This window comes from Bolinopsis microptera, chromosome 11 (assembly GCF_026151205.1).
Source record: "Bolinopsis microptera isolate Bmic1 chromosome 11, MBARI_Bmic_1.0, whole genome shotgun sequence".
NCBI classification, from domain to species: domain Eukaryota; kingdom Metazoa; phylum Ctenophora; class Tentaculata; order Lobata; family Bolinopsidae; genus Bolinopsis; species Bolinopsis microptera.
The window spans coordinates 12,179,106-12,194,833 of record NC_087082.1 but is presented as its reverse complement, the minus strand read 5'-3'; the positions used below and the strand labels follow the sequence as shown (position 1 = coordinate 12,194,833).

The 15,728-nt window shown below is 37.1% G+C and overlaps 1 protein-coding gene across 1 annotated transcript in view; it reads right to left on the bottom strand.

Annotated features, from left to right (window-relative positions):
• Positions 1–7,454: 7,454 nt before the first annotated feature.
• LOC134822887 (uncharacterized) overlaps positions 7,455–15,728 on the bottom strand; it is a 29,595-nt gene continuing 21,321 nt past the window's right edge. Inside the window, exon 2 of the mRNA XM_063834152.1 lies at positions 7,455–9,132. Within this exon, the coding sequence (XP_063690222.1) occupies positions 8,210–9,124 (915 nt within the window). The 5' untranslated portion in view covers positions 9,125–9,132 and the 3' untranslated portion in view covers positions 7,455–8,209. The remainder of the gene's footprint in view (positions 9,133–15,728) is intronic.

The following is a 15,728-nucleotide window of genomic DNA, read 5'->3' as shown; positions in this document are numbered from 1 at the left end:
GGCCACCCTGTATATAAACTCAGTAACTGGCCCAGAAGTAACTGCCCACACGCAACCCTTTAAAAACTCACGTAAATCGTGTCAGAATTGCACACAAATTTGAGAGATTATACTTCTAGATATGGGTCAAACTTAGATTTCTTGAACGTTTCAAAATTTCATTGATTACAGTGGGTGTGGAACGCCACTCTCTCTGTTTCACTAATGTCGTCATAAAATGAAAACGTTTTAAGCTAGAACTCACAATTTTGTAGACACATTTGGTTTGATAATTGAAAACCTTTCTCGAAATTTCAAGTTGATTGTTAAAATTTTAGCTTTATACGACCATTTTACATTTTAAAGTCTGGCGGATAATCGGATATGTGATCTCGGCACTTAATCAGTGATCTCGTCACTCAATCGGTGAGATTGTCGTTAGAGTGCAACAAGGAATACACGGAATAAAAATTTCAAATCTTTAAGGGGGGTTCACCTTGATTTTTTTGTGACATTTGATTTCGAGATAGCAATTGACCAACAAACTAGGGCCTGAGACCAAACTTTTGAGTGGTTTCCGGACTCCGGGTGCCCACCGGTGCCCGCAGGACACTAGGACAGCCACGCCCATATTTGGTCCCAATTATGCCAAATCGCCTTAACATGCTTAAAACCATACTTTGGGGTACATTACTTGTAGCTAGTAGTCTCCTAAACACAAACATAAATTTTTATCCAAATTTGATAAAAATTGGTTGAGTTATGATCAAAATACTATATGACCATATTTGTGCATACGCACCAATTTTGATAGAGTTTAGCCCATAAATTGGTCAGTTATCAATATTTTTGGATGAGACATATTTTATATGTAAGGTAAGTCTATACTACACATTCTCTATGGTTATCAGCTCAAAATCTATATAACTGTGGATTCTGTGTTCAAATTATAATCGCAAAAAATGAACAAAATAGCCCATATGGCATATCTCAGTTCGCGATATTCGCGAATCTGATTTCGCTCAAAACAATAGAACTCAATAGGGTTTCAATATTTTTTCATGAAATTTACAGAATCAACGTAGAATTGCATGACCATAAGGGGACATACACCAAAACCTTTTTTGCCGGGACCCGGGATTTGACTTCACATTATGAAAGTATAGATTACATTTACAACTGTAAGATTTGGGGCATTGAACATTTTTGAGAGTACGCACATTCGAAAGAAAAATTATTTTCTTTTTCGAAAGTTTTGGAAAGTTTGAGAAGTCTGTCACTGTAAGTGTAATACCGATATGTCAGTCATTTTGACAATCCGTAAAATAAGCCCTTTAAAGGATTTTATAATTAAACAATAGATGACGAAGTATCAGACCAAACAAGGTCGAGAGAAGCAAAATTGAAATTTTTGTACAAAATCAAAGTTGTATATTTTACCATTCACCCAGGTTATAAGATATCGCTTCAAAAATTCTTTTGAGTGTAGCTGATGATCATATCCAACTTTTCGGAACAGGATTTCTCCCAATTTTGAGTTTTAAGGTATGAAATGTGGCCTCAAACGACTTAGTAAAATTCATCGTAAAAAAGGGCCAAAAATGGCAGATTTAAGGCTTAAAGTTAAAAGGCCTATAACTCAAAAAGTGTCAGTTTTTTGAAATAATTTTTACACAATCGCAATCAGCTTGAAGTTGAGGAGACGAATCTTTTAGTACCAAAAAGGTGATTTTAGAAGACAAATTGTCTTAAATAATTGTCTAGCTCGAACACAAGGGTCCCCCCTTGTATAAATTATGTACGAATTGTACACATTTTTTTACAAATTTTGTGTCTGGGCGTTTATAAACGGCCAGGTAGCTCAGTTGGTTAGAGCGCAGTTCTTAGAACGCCAGCAATCGTGAGGTTGCAAGTTCAATACCCGTTGTCTACCTAGTCGTGGGGTGAGCGTCTTCGACGTTCTGCTAAAGATCCCATAGGATTTATGCAGCCTCCCGGTCCACCCAGCCGAATGCTCGAGCAATCGTGTGTGAGGGTTAAATGGGGAGCTGTGCAATATAGTACAGCGAAAAAGCAAAAACTCAATGGATTTTTACCGTAATGGGTGCCACATGCCTAGCATGAAATATTTACCTACTTACTTGCACTTGTGTAGGTCTGTAGAAGCATTAAAATCGGGCGTTGCCTGCCACAGGCTATCCCGAATTTAGAAGCTTGCTTTCATCATGTGTCTCTAAGTGTTGGAGTAAAATTTTGAGTTAGGCCTTTTAAAAAACTTTGCAGCCAAATTCTGAAATTTTCCGGGCATTTTTCAGAATTTTGTTGATGTAATTAATTGATGTAATTAATCGAAACTTATTACAATTCGTAAGCCGTGAATGCATGGGAAAAGCGAGCGACCGATTTCATTCTCGGTTTCATTTTGCATTTGAGAACGGTTATTCAAATTGATATTACTTCTTTTTGTTTGAGAAAGAGAGACACTGGCAGCGGTCCACTCTACCCAATGGGTTTTGGTCAAATCTTTAAAAAATTATCTTCATGAATATCCCTTTCACCTGACGGCTGACACCCAGTCGCAGTTCTTTTGTCGAAGTTCAGTACCGCTCAAACTTGAGTCCAGTTGGCGCACTCTAGTTAGGTAGTGCACCTACTACTACTAGTACTCTAGTCTGACAGTCGAAGTTATCTTGTTGAACTTTAGTACGTGTCGACTGTCGAACTAGATCAGTCCAGGTAGCGCACCGTAGTTATCGAACTATGCTGTACGTTTACCGTACTGTGAAATGTCAAATGTATACAGTATAACGGGATTTCTTAGAACATAAACAAATTATTATTAAACCGAGGTTTGCTATGCCGGGGAGAAACCGCCTGTAGCAGACATTAACATAAACTATAAAATTTGTCGTTTTTACTGCTTGGATCTTGCTGTACGTTTCCAGCTTGAAGTTAACTATAAATAACTAAGGGATGCAAATGGAGGAATATAGGATACCACCAGAATTTATAAATACAGAGACCAAGAAGGAAGAAGATGATCTTCATACCAAGTCAGAAGTGTATGATCGTCAAATGCAGTTTCCCTACGAAGAATTATTTACGAAACGTTCTCAACACTCTAATTCAATTACAGCTGGAGAATTAGATAAAGACCAGATATCCTTAGAGTGCATCAACGAACCTAATTTAAAATTCTACAAAACTTCTGCCACCGATACCAAATGGATTGAAGATCCCCGAGAACGACTGATGTACTCTAAAAGTTTCAGCAACGCAACCACAATATCCACTTTACCTACCACTACCAGTGAACAGAGTCGTGACAGTGAGAAACCATATTTAAAATGCTATGAATGTTCCTACAGTACAACACAGAAATCCCACTTAGATAGACATAAGCGGACTCATACCGGAGAAAAGCCTTATAAATGTTCTCAATGTTCCTACAGTACATGCCAGAAATCCAACTTAGTTCGCCATCAGCGCGGTACTCATACCAAAGAAAAACCTTATAAATGTTCTCAATGTTCCTACAGTGCTAGTCAAAGATCAAACTTGGTTTCCCATCAGCGTACTCATACCAAAGAAAAACCTTATAAATGTTCTCAATGTTCCTACAGTGCTAGTCAAAGATCAAACTTGGTTTCCCATCAACGGACTTATTCGCACCGATTATGTTCAAGAAGTACACTGAGCAAATATATTGCAAGATTATGCCAAACTTCTGTCGCCGAAACAGAGTGGATGGAAGTTACCCCAAATTTGCCTGCAGCTTCTATCTGCGCAAGCACAAAATCGACTTTATCATCCGATCAGCGGACTGATATGAACCATATTGTATCGATTTAAATACAAATCGGCAGCAATAGAGGGCCTATTTTTGTTAAGCCTCTAAAATTTGTCAAGCTTCTGGCTTTTTAAAACAAGTACTATAACAGGGGATTTATTCTAACAAATATTAATATATTATAATTGTATAATTTGTTAAGGGGGGGTTCACCCTGATTTTTTTGTGAAATTTGATTTGGAGATAGCAATTGGCCAACAAACTAGGGCCGGTGACCAAACTTTTGAGGGGGTTCCGGACTCCGGGTGCTCACACGTGCCCGCGGGACAGCCACGGCCATTTTTGGTCCCAATTATGCCAAATTTTACAAAATCACCTTAACATGCCCAAAACCTAGATTTTAGGTGCTCTACTTGTAGCTAGTGGTCCCCTGAACTCGTATATGAATTTTCATCAAGATTCGACAAAAATGACTGAGTAATGAGCCAAAAACCATATGCCGATATTTGGGCATACGCACCAAATTTGATCGATTTTGGCCCATAAATTGGTCAAATATCAATATTTTTGAATGAAACCAACTTTATACAAAAGGTAATAGTTTCCACATTTCTGTCATTTTAAGTTATAAATCTCGGAGACTGTATAATTCAGACTTATCTTTCATATTAAGTTGGTATCTTTCAAAATTATTAATATTTTACCAATTTATGGGCCAAAAGCTATCAAATTTGGTGTATAAAGCATGTGCCCAAATATGGGCGTATGGTTTTTGGCTCAAAACTCAGCAATTTTCGTCCAATCTGGAGTTCATGAGACCACTAGCTACTTTCAACTAGGGGTAATACCTTACTCTAAAACCGTCGTAATACCTTATATGATTAGATTTTATAAACGAACTTGGCACACAAAAGATTATAATGCGGAGGTTGGCTGGCTCTTCTATAATAAGTACGACACTTCAATTTACAGAATGCTTGCTAGAGATAAGACAAAATATTATCAGACTATACATGCAGCATGAGTAACTGGTGGATAAGCCTTCGGTAAAAACGGATCCGGAAAAGTCAATGCGGCACTCGGGTCCTTGGTATTGTCGTCGGTATATTGTCCATTATCTACGTTCTGCTTTCGTAGTTTAAACAATAGTGAGTTCTAAATATACAGCTTTAAACCGATTAAGTATGAATGAATGAAATACCTGACAATCCGCACTCTTATAATCCAAAAGCATGAGTAACTCGTAGTGATGTATGATTTCTAGAAACTTTAAGGGGGGGGGGGGACAATGGATATTTTTTGTGAAAGTTGATTTCGAGATAGCAGTTGACCAACAAACTAGGACCAGTGACCGAACTTTTGAGGGGGTCCCGGACCCCAACCGCCAAACGGTGCCCGCGGGGCAGCCACGCCCATATTTGGTCCAAATTAGGCCCAATTTAGCCAAATACCCTGAACATGCCCAAAACCCAGATTTTAGGTGCTCTACTTGTAGCTAGTGGTCTCCTGAACTCGTAGATGAAATTTCATCAAGATTGGACAAAAAATGACTGAGTTATGGGCCAAAAACCATATGCCCATATTTGGGCATACGCACCAAATTTGGTAGATTTCGTCCCATAAATTGGGCAAATATCAATATTTTTGAATGAAACTTACTTTATAAGAAAGGTAAGCCTAAACTACATATTCTCTGTAAGTTATAGCTTTGTATTTGTTTAAATGTGGATACTAAGGCGAAAAAACCACAAAAAATGAACTAAATTGCCCGTATCTTGGTTCGCGATATTCGCGGAATTGATCTCATTAAAATTGTAACAACTCAATCAGTTTTCAAAATTTTTGCATAAAATTTTCGGAATCGACTCAAAATCGCATTTCCACCTTATTTTGAGAACAGATTTTTGATTTAGGCCTCCAAAAAAATTTGGCGGCCAAATTCCAAAATTTTCCCGGAAAAATTCAGAATTTGGCCGCCAAAATTTCATGCAAAAATTTTGAAAACTGATTGAGTTGTTACAATTTTAATGAGATCAATTCCGCGAATATCGCGAACCAAGATACGGGCAATTTAGTTCATTTTTTGTGGTTTTTTCGCCTTAGTATCCACATTTAAACAAATATAAAGCTATAACTTACAGAGAATATGTAGTTTAGGCTTACCTTTCTTATAAAGTAAGTTTCATTCAAAAATATTGATATTTGCTCAATTTATGGGACGAAATCTACCAAATTTGGTGCGTATGCCCAAATATGGGCATATGGTTTTTGGCCCATAACTCAGTCATTTTTTGTCCAATCTTGATGAAATTTCATATACGAGTTCAGGAGACCACTAGCTACAAGAAGAGCACCTAAAATCTGGGTTTTGGGCATGTTCAGGGTATTTGGCTAAATTGGGCCTACTTTGGACCAAGTATGGGTGTGGCTGCCCCGCGGGCACCGTTTGGCGGTTGGGGTCCGGGACCCCCTCAAAAGTTTGGTCACTGGTCCTAGTTTGTTGGTCAACTGCTATCTCGAAATCAAGTTTCACAAAAAAATATCCATTGTCCCCCCCCCCCCCCCCCCCCCCCCTTAAATTAAATTTGGCGCTCACAGGTCCTCATGAATATGTGATCGCCGCATAAGGTTCTGTAAATGCGCAGGGCACCTTCAAGCTTAAATTATTCACCTTACTGAGGCAGTCAACCAACGCGCGGCTTTATTTTTATGATATGATATGTTTTGATTGTTATTAATAAATACCAAAATTTAAATTTGTTTTCGTAAAAAATTTGTTTTCCTAATCATCAATCATCACTCTCGGTCTACATAGATTTGATGTATGCATAATTGAGAGCATTTTGGTGGAGACCCCGAGGGGGGTCTCAGCCCAAAGTTTCAACGTCATGCAACTAAAAGCAGCTGATGAGATTCGGTACACGCAAGGGCTGAAGCCATGATACAGGTACGTAAATAAAAGCTCAAAATTTCAAATTCTTTTCATCTGAATTGGCATATATTGAACCATGCTGTGGAATGCGCGCGCAGCGCACAAAAATATATATGACAATATATGTGCGCGCGCTCAAAATAAAATTTCGCGTATTACGTAAAGTAATGTACGAGTATGCCACAAGGCTGGCTAAATTTGGGTCCAATCCAAAAGTAATAATTGGGCTCCAGTCCATTTTATGCTGCGAATTTAATTTTGGTGGATGTTCAGTCCATCATCCGAGAAACGAGCCTTGTTTGATAATAAATTGCCTGTTTGGACTATAGAGAAAGTTCATACTTTCATACGTCAATGTAATGCGTGTTATCGAATATAGCTAGTAGGCGGGTTTATACTTTTGCATTTCAACTGAAATAGTGAAGTCCCGGCCGTAGTAATTTATATAAGTGTATTAGAGTATAACTTACCGGGCATGGGCAGCTGGTTCGCCTTACAGACTTCATTTCTGATAACACGCCTTTGTAAACTTCAACTTTCAGTCGACTTTGATTATTCCATTTCAATCTGAGACAATTCTTATATTTGAGTTAAACATTTTCATAATATATAGATATACTCAAATTTATATTATTATACTTTCTGGACTGTTCACAATTTTATTCAATGATTTGCTTCCTTGGAAGTTGATGTTACAAATAAAATGCATTTGTAAAAGGCTATATGAAAAGCTTAAATGATTTACAAACATCAAGTTGATACACGAAATAATTAAACTAACACAAACATCGATTTGAAGGGCCACGAACCATGAAATTGTGTATGATTAAATAATACAATAGACTTGACCAATGACCATAGGTGGTGGATTGGAATTTGGAAAATGTGTCTTATTATGACAGTAATAATTGTAATCGCCACTGACCAGTAACTTTGATCGGTGACTTTGCAGGGATATTGAATTATTTCCTTATTCACCAACGCTGGTTGAATGTATTACAATTTACCTTTAGTCAAGTCTATAGAATTAGAAAAGAGAAATAATTTATAAAAGCAAGACTCATCATTTTATAAGTTACATTTGTTTTCAATTGTAACAACTGATAATCACAATTATTATGGTATAATAACAGAACTGGCATATTTAAATAACTATTAAACAGTAATATTTTTAAATTTGAATATATTAATATCCGTTACGAAAATTTTATCATACACCAAAATATAATGTATTGTCCAAAAAGGGTTACATACTTACATAGTACATACCTAATGCAAAGTGATTAACTGAATGGTCTGATATTTGATCCATTATACAAAAATAGCAAACCAGCACATAAAAACCTGCACACCAAACCCACGTACGAAAAGCAATTTAATTACGAACACCATCTACCTGAAGTTTGTTTTATTAAAGTTATAATCTATCAAAATGTTGAACGTATCATTGTAAATCAAGACTTCACTCTGACGGTTTGAATATGATAATCCTACTCACACTCCACAAACTAAACATTAGCGGGGGCAGGTTCCTCAACATTTCCCAGCTGATCAGTTGAGTTATAACCTGCTGGACCTCCCTCCTCCCCGGCAGTCAGCGGTATTTTATAACACTCACAGCACATAAAGAAAGGCACCAGCACAGACACGCTACTCAAATACTTGGCATACTCGGGCTCCTTGCTCCAGCGCTGCAAACCTCCTTTCTCCAGCAGGGGGATCCCGGAGAAGAAGCTGATCTGGAGAGCTGTGAGGGTAGGACACAGCACGGAGAAGAAAGCCCAGTTGGTTTGGAAGTAGGGCGCTGCAGCGATGAAGATACCAAACCATAACACAATCTCTCCGAAATAGTTGGGATGCCGGGAAATGCTCCAAAGACCAGTTGTGATGAACCTGCCCTTGTTGGAGGGGTTGTTCCTAAAGACTGTTTTCTGATAATCAGACACCGTCTCGAACACAAGGCCGAACAGGAACAATACCCAACCAATAATACTGACATACAGGACCTTGTTATTCGAAACAGTGGAGTAGAACATGAACAAAGACGGCAGGATGTTCAGGTACACCCAAACTCCCTGCAAAAACCAATAGAACAGCAGAACCAACGGTTTCTTCTTAGCCTCCTCAAACCGAGAATCACTGCCAGCCTTGATGACACGGTAGAAGAGAAACGCGCCCAGTTTTCCCGCCCAAAGTGAGATACACACAGCCTGTACCACTCGTGCAGTGTTCCCTTCCAGATTGGCCTCTGGGTCATTGTTCCAGTTGTAGAAGGCACCTAGGAACGCACATGATATGTGGGTTATCGCTCCGATAAAGTCGTAGAATTTCTCTGTTTTGAGTATGATGGAGAGCACTCCGAATATCAGTTGTAATCCAAAGTCCACTATCAGGGTCAGGTAGAATATGTTGAGGGCAGTCATTTCGTTACCTAGATTCATATTCATGGTTATCAAAACAGTTACCAAATCTTTAAATGTAAAACGTTTAGTAACTCAATGCAACACCATTCATAAACAGATCAATGAAGCAAACCTCTCCAATACAGTAGTCCCACCCCTGGACAAAATAATGCCTGAAATATTCTATCATAAACTACCGAAGCTGCAGCCGCCAGTCGGCCACTCTAGAACGATTGAAACATGAAGCTACAAAGGCTTCATGATATTAAAATAATCTAACGGTATCGAGGGTGGAGGTAATATGATACTTACGTGAAGTTACGTGTTAATACTTGGTATGTTGGAGAGGAATGTTAGATCAGGTGATTTCCACTTCCGCTCCCAGCCCTGGCAGCACATTTAACACTAATCACTAATGACAGAGTGTCTAATGTAATTCCCTACACCAGCTGTTTTACACTATCTGCTATACACTGTACATGAACTGTTAGCTACCAGCTGCTAGCCACCTGTAACACAGCACAATAGCTCGCTACCAGCAATGTTTCTGCTCGTCTGTGTAACAGCGTGTTGCAGTTAAGAAACATTATTTAAATCTGCATTTTCAAGGAGATCAGTAACGCTATATTTAATGACCTAATGATGTAAAAGCACAAAACACAATAAAGTGATATTTTAGAGAATGCTATAGGTATTTCAGTAGGTACGCAAGTTGCTACCAGATATTCTGGTCAATTATATGATCAGATGCAAAGAGCAACCAGATTCATTTTCTATCTATGTCCAAGACCAGATATTTCTAATTTGCCAAAGTGGCCAAATTCATAATTACACTATCAGCATCATCTTTTTAGTGGTTCAAGTTGTTTAAATGTTACGTCATCTGTGTCAAATTGACAGTGCAACCATCAAAATTCTGAGTACAATCTCATACATTTGCTTAAATCTGACCAATGCAGGCTACAAAATTTGCTGACAATCAGTGTATATTGTAATATCTTAAGATCTTAGCACCTGCATGGTTTAAAGAATTCTCACAGTAAATCACGAGAAAGAGCCAAACAAAATATGGCTTAATAACATAATGGCTACGACTGGTTGAGAGACGTTTTTATAAAAGATAATTTCTTGATCGTAAAATGCTGATAACACAGAATACGGGATAGTTAAGTCTGTTTCTTATTTAAGGGGAGATACACCAAAAACGTTTTTACTCCGAACACCGATTTTATTTTATATTATGGTTAGATAGACAAAAAGAATAAGATTGCACACCTTCAAAATTTTCTAAAAATATTCCCTCATCGAGAAAAAAAATATTTTTCTTTTTCGAAAATTTTTAAAATTTGGAGAAGTCTGTCACTGTAATATCGATAGTTCGGCCATTTTAAAAGTTTTTTGGCTGATTGTTTTACTGAAGATTACTTACACTCCGTACAAGACAACCCTTTAAAGGATTATTTAATTAAACAATAAATGACCAAGTTACAGACCGAACAAGGTAAAAAAAGAAAAGTTGGGATTTTTGCCTACCAACAAAGTTGTACATTTTACCACTCGCCCAGGTCATCAGATATCGCTTCAAAAATTCTTGTGAGTGTAGCTGATGATAATATCAAACTTTTTGGAACAGGATTTCTTTCAGTTTTGAGTTTTAAGGTATGAAATGTGGCCTAAACGACGTAAAAAAGGGCCAAACAGGGCAGATTTAAGGCTTAAAATGCCTATAACTCAAAAAGTATCAGTTTTTTTGAAATAATTTTTACAGGATCGTAATCAGCTTGGTAAGACGAATCTTTTAGTACCAAATTTATAATAGTTAAAGACACAAAATTTGTAAAAAAATGTGTACAATTTGTACAAAATTTATACAAGGGGGGACCCTTGTGTTCGAGCTAGAAAATTATTTAAGACAATTTGTCTTCTAAAATCAACTATTTGGTACTAAAAGATTCGTCTTTTCAAGCTGATTACGATTCTATAATGAGGTCTGATCGTCATCTTCTTACAGCGTTCGATGTCTGTGTGAAGGTAAAATAGTGATATCCTCTGGATCAGGCAGAGGTTGAGTGATTACGATTCTGTAAAAATTATTTCAAAAAAATTGACACTTTTTGAGTTATAGGCATTTTAAGCCTTAAATCTGCCATGTTTGGCCCTTTTTTACGATGAATTTTACTAAGTCGTTTGAGGCCACATTTCATACCTTAAAACTCAAAACTGAGAGAAATCCTGTTCCAAAAAGTTTGATATTTTCATCAGCTACACTCACAAGAATTTTTGAAGCGATATCTGATGACCTGGGCGAGTGGTAAAATGTACAACTTTGGTGGTAGGCAAAAATCCCAATTTTTCTTTTTTCACCTTGTTCGGTCTGTAACTTGGTCATTTATTGTTCAATTAAATAATCCTTTAAAGGGTTGTCTTGTACGGAGTGTAAGTAATCTTCAGTAAAAAAAAATCAGCCAAAAAACTTTTAAAATGGCCGAACTATCGATATTACAGTGACAGACTTCTCCAAATTTTAAAAATTTTCGAAAAAGAAAAATATTTTTTTTCTCGATGAGGGAATATTTTTAGAAAATTTTGAAGGTGTGCAATCTTATTCTTTTTGTCTATTTAACCATAATATAAAATAAAATCGATGTTCGGAGCAAAAACGTTTTTGGTGTATCTCCCCTTAAGTTACACCATAAACTCACAGCAAGTTATTTAGATAATCACTGATCTCGTACCGCGTACGTGACCAGAATGTAACATCTTTTACTGTGTTTACAGTATTTAGGAGTTAAGTAAAGATGTGGATTCTGGTAGGGAGGCGAGGCATATTTGCTTACCTTCAAGTAATATATAATGGTATAGTTACAGTCCTGGCCCCGATAAGCTATGGATTGATCACGTGTTTGATCACGGATCAACTTTAAGCTTTAAGGTTGCCTCACCACCCCACCATAATCCACATCTATACCCATCTGCAACTTGGTGATATATCACGTGATCACAAGACCGCCTTCATCCACTAAGATTACACTAGCCATCTGTTAGGTTTCCAGATATATAGAGATTAAAGACTACGACAACTGTTGATGAATACATACTACACACACTGCACACTGCACACTACACACTACACACTACACACTACACCCTACACACTACACACTACACACTACACACTACACACTACACACTGCACACTGCACACTACACACTACACACTACACACTACACACTACACACTACACACTACACACTACACACTACACACTACACACTACACACTACACACTACACACACTACACACATGGTACACACTATACAGTATACACTACACATGGTACACACTGTTATATAATACCTTACACACATTTGTAGACTAACGATAAGGAACACATTGTACTGTTATCTTAACTAATGACAATAAACAACAGTGTGATACAAGGCATTTTATCAAGGTAAAGTAGATTATCTTGTGTCCTGATATAACATCAAAGCTAAAATTACCATGAAATATAATTTAACAGTTGGATCTTTTCTTTATTCATTTTAAATAAGTTATAATTCAGACACTCAATCAAATTATCTCATGTCATCAGTGTACATGCTCGTATTTGCGGTCATAACAGAATGCTACGGTACGTATTTAACGAGGAAGTGTCTAAAAAACGGTGGAAGAATCTGTGGCGTTCTCAAACATAATTAGGTACTGACAGAGTTATAAAACTGAAATGAGAGTTTTTAAAACATATAATGAGGGACTGTTGCGGGTTTTTCACTGAATGAACTGTTATGAACTGTTATAATGAACTGTTATGAAGCTGTGTTTTTAAATACATTCCCAGCTGAGAGATATAGCTCACCAGTCACTCACACAGTCAACAGTCAGTACAGAGATATTCATTATATTAACATTATATAGCTAATTATATAAAAACAATAAGGTAAAACTTATCATATAATTCAGTTTGAGACTGTACAAAAAGCTGTGCTCACTAGACGGTCAGAAATATATTTCTGTGTAAGTTATATATTATATAATGTGCTGTAACGTATTACTGAGTTGAGACTAAGCGTACTGAAAAATTAGCAACACAGCATGTTAGGTTTTAGGCACAGGACACATATTTTATGGAAATAAAACATTTAAATCGTCTCACAAAAGCAATTACAAGTGATTGAGGTAAATGTTTTTAATAATTAATACGTGACTAAAATGTTGCATTTTCTGACTGAGTATTGAGTAGAAGAGAAGATTATGCTCGTTAATAATATTTAAAGGACCAGTTAACTGAAAAATTTGTAGTCTCCAATTTGGCTAAGATTTAAATTAGCTGTGACAAACTGGTAAAGAATCGTATCGCCGAAAGAACCAATTCTCTAGCGTACGTGTAACGCGTGTTATTGCAATAATAAGCTGTGGCCTCGTGACGTCATAAAGTCCCTCAGTGCGCGCTTGCATAGCGTAATACATTGCAAATGTTTATCATCGTTAATAAAACACGTGTAACTCACTCAAATTTTAGAATTATGACTATTACCCTTGTTCTCCAAAATCCTTATAGTTTTGGCTATCATCCTAACTAAAGGAATAGCTGATTGGATGTACAGTGCTCACGTCATGATTTTAAACAGTGATATAGGTTCTTGAACAGTGGCGGGTGAATGTACGGTTAGAAAGTTTCTGCTATTACAACTTATGTCATATGTGATAATTTGGGATTGTTTTCATTGCTTAATTACACAAGCAGGGAGACTGTACCGATTATTTTTCCCCAGTCCAAGAAACTCTAACGAATTTAGAAAGGATCTAGATAAGTAGGATCAGTTTGTTCAATTCCGAGAGCAATTATATTTATATCACAGCGAAATTTCTAACTTAAATCCGCATGTGTCAGCCAGTACAGGAGACAAGAAGTCTGGCTACTTTACGGCCGTTCCTCTGGGACCATTAGTAGAAGTAGCTTCTATCAGAACAGTGCCGTGGGAACAGAATTCCCGCCATAATACCCGGTCTACCAAATGATTGGAGTGTACGGTGTGCGGTGTGTTTTGAATTAGACTTACGGCTTACCTAGTTGTTATCCTAATTGCATTATCATCGGTACATAACATAAATAAACTACTGGTAAGTTTAAATACCAAGTGCAAACGTGTTCAGTCAATCGACCCATTGAACAACTATAAAATTTCCAAGACCCTATTATTCTCTGGCCATATATTACGGCACGATCGATTGTTAGATGGCTAAACGACCAACGTTAATCTATACAATTCTAAAACTATGAGCTAGCACTTTAATCTAAAAATACACTTTTTATATTACTCCTGATTTTTACATTTCACGTAAAACATTGTCGCCACAGGTTGATCATGGACACTAACCGCTTAATTTGAGATAAATGACTTATGAGTTTCTCTAAAGTTAACTCTAAAGTTGTGTAGTCCAGTCATTTATGGACATTTATGGAAATGAACCTGCAAATGTTCAAATACTCACGAAACTTTGCACAGACCTTCCTGAAGGTATGAATAAACGATTTTCGTTCGGAGACATTTTTTTGACCGTGGAGAAAACCCAGGAGGGCCACGCCCATATTGACCCAATAACGTAACCGACCCCTTGCTTCTGAAGGTCGTAGAGACTTCAAAATAGGCTTAAACGAAGCGGCATATGCATGTTTATATAGGAGTTACTGAGCAACACATGGCCTAAAATCCTTACTTTTCGAGAAATTTGCCAAAAACCATTTTGGGCGTGGTGCTGAGCCCATTTTCGATAGGATCGTGATAGAGTCTTTACACAGGGTGCAAAAGAACCGCAATTAGCATATTAATATATGACTTGCGAACAAGCATATGCCTTAAAGTGCTTACTTTTTCAGTTATTGGCGAAAAACTGATTTTCGGTTCCAGAAATCATGCAAAACTATGGGTATCTGGTAAATGGGGCTATGAAGGTCCTAAAGGTTTTTGAATGTGTGCAAATTGTGCAGAATGGCCCTGTTTATATACAACTTATGAAGCAACATGTACCCTAAATTACTTACTTTTCGAGTTATTCGGGGAAAAACATTGTATTATGTCCATTTTCTACCTGTAAAATACAGTCTCACGAGCTCTTCTGCGCGCGCAAGGGACTTTATGACGTCATCGCCAAAATAATACAAACGCTATTTACACGCGTTAGAGAGCAGTTAGAGATTTAGGAATTTCGACTCGTTGCTTAGTTAGCTATTTGTCACAATCAGTCAAAATATGAGGATAACTTTTTTTTCAGTTAACTGGTCCTTTAAACTTTGTGTATAAATATCATCCTATATTTGTATAAATGATATTAGTATTATTAAATTATGATAGTGCCTAAAATACCTTGTAACCTTACTCAATCATGGTAGTAATCGTTTAAAGCAAGCCAAGCAAGTAGCTTCGTATACAGGCTACAAGCTGGTTACTAAATATAATAGATACTGGTCACCAGTAACAGCGTGACAGTGATTCTGGGGCTTGATTGGTAAATGCTGAAAGTTAACGATTTTAATTAATACTATGAGCTCTGTTAAGGGCGACCAGCAGCTTCATCACAATTTACTAACTAAAGAGTTCATTTTTATCGCCTGATTGATT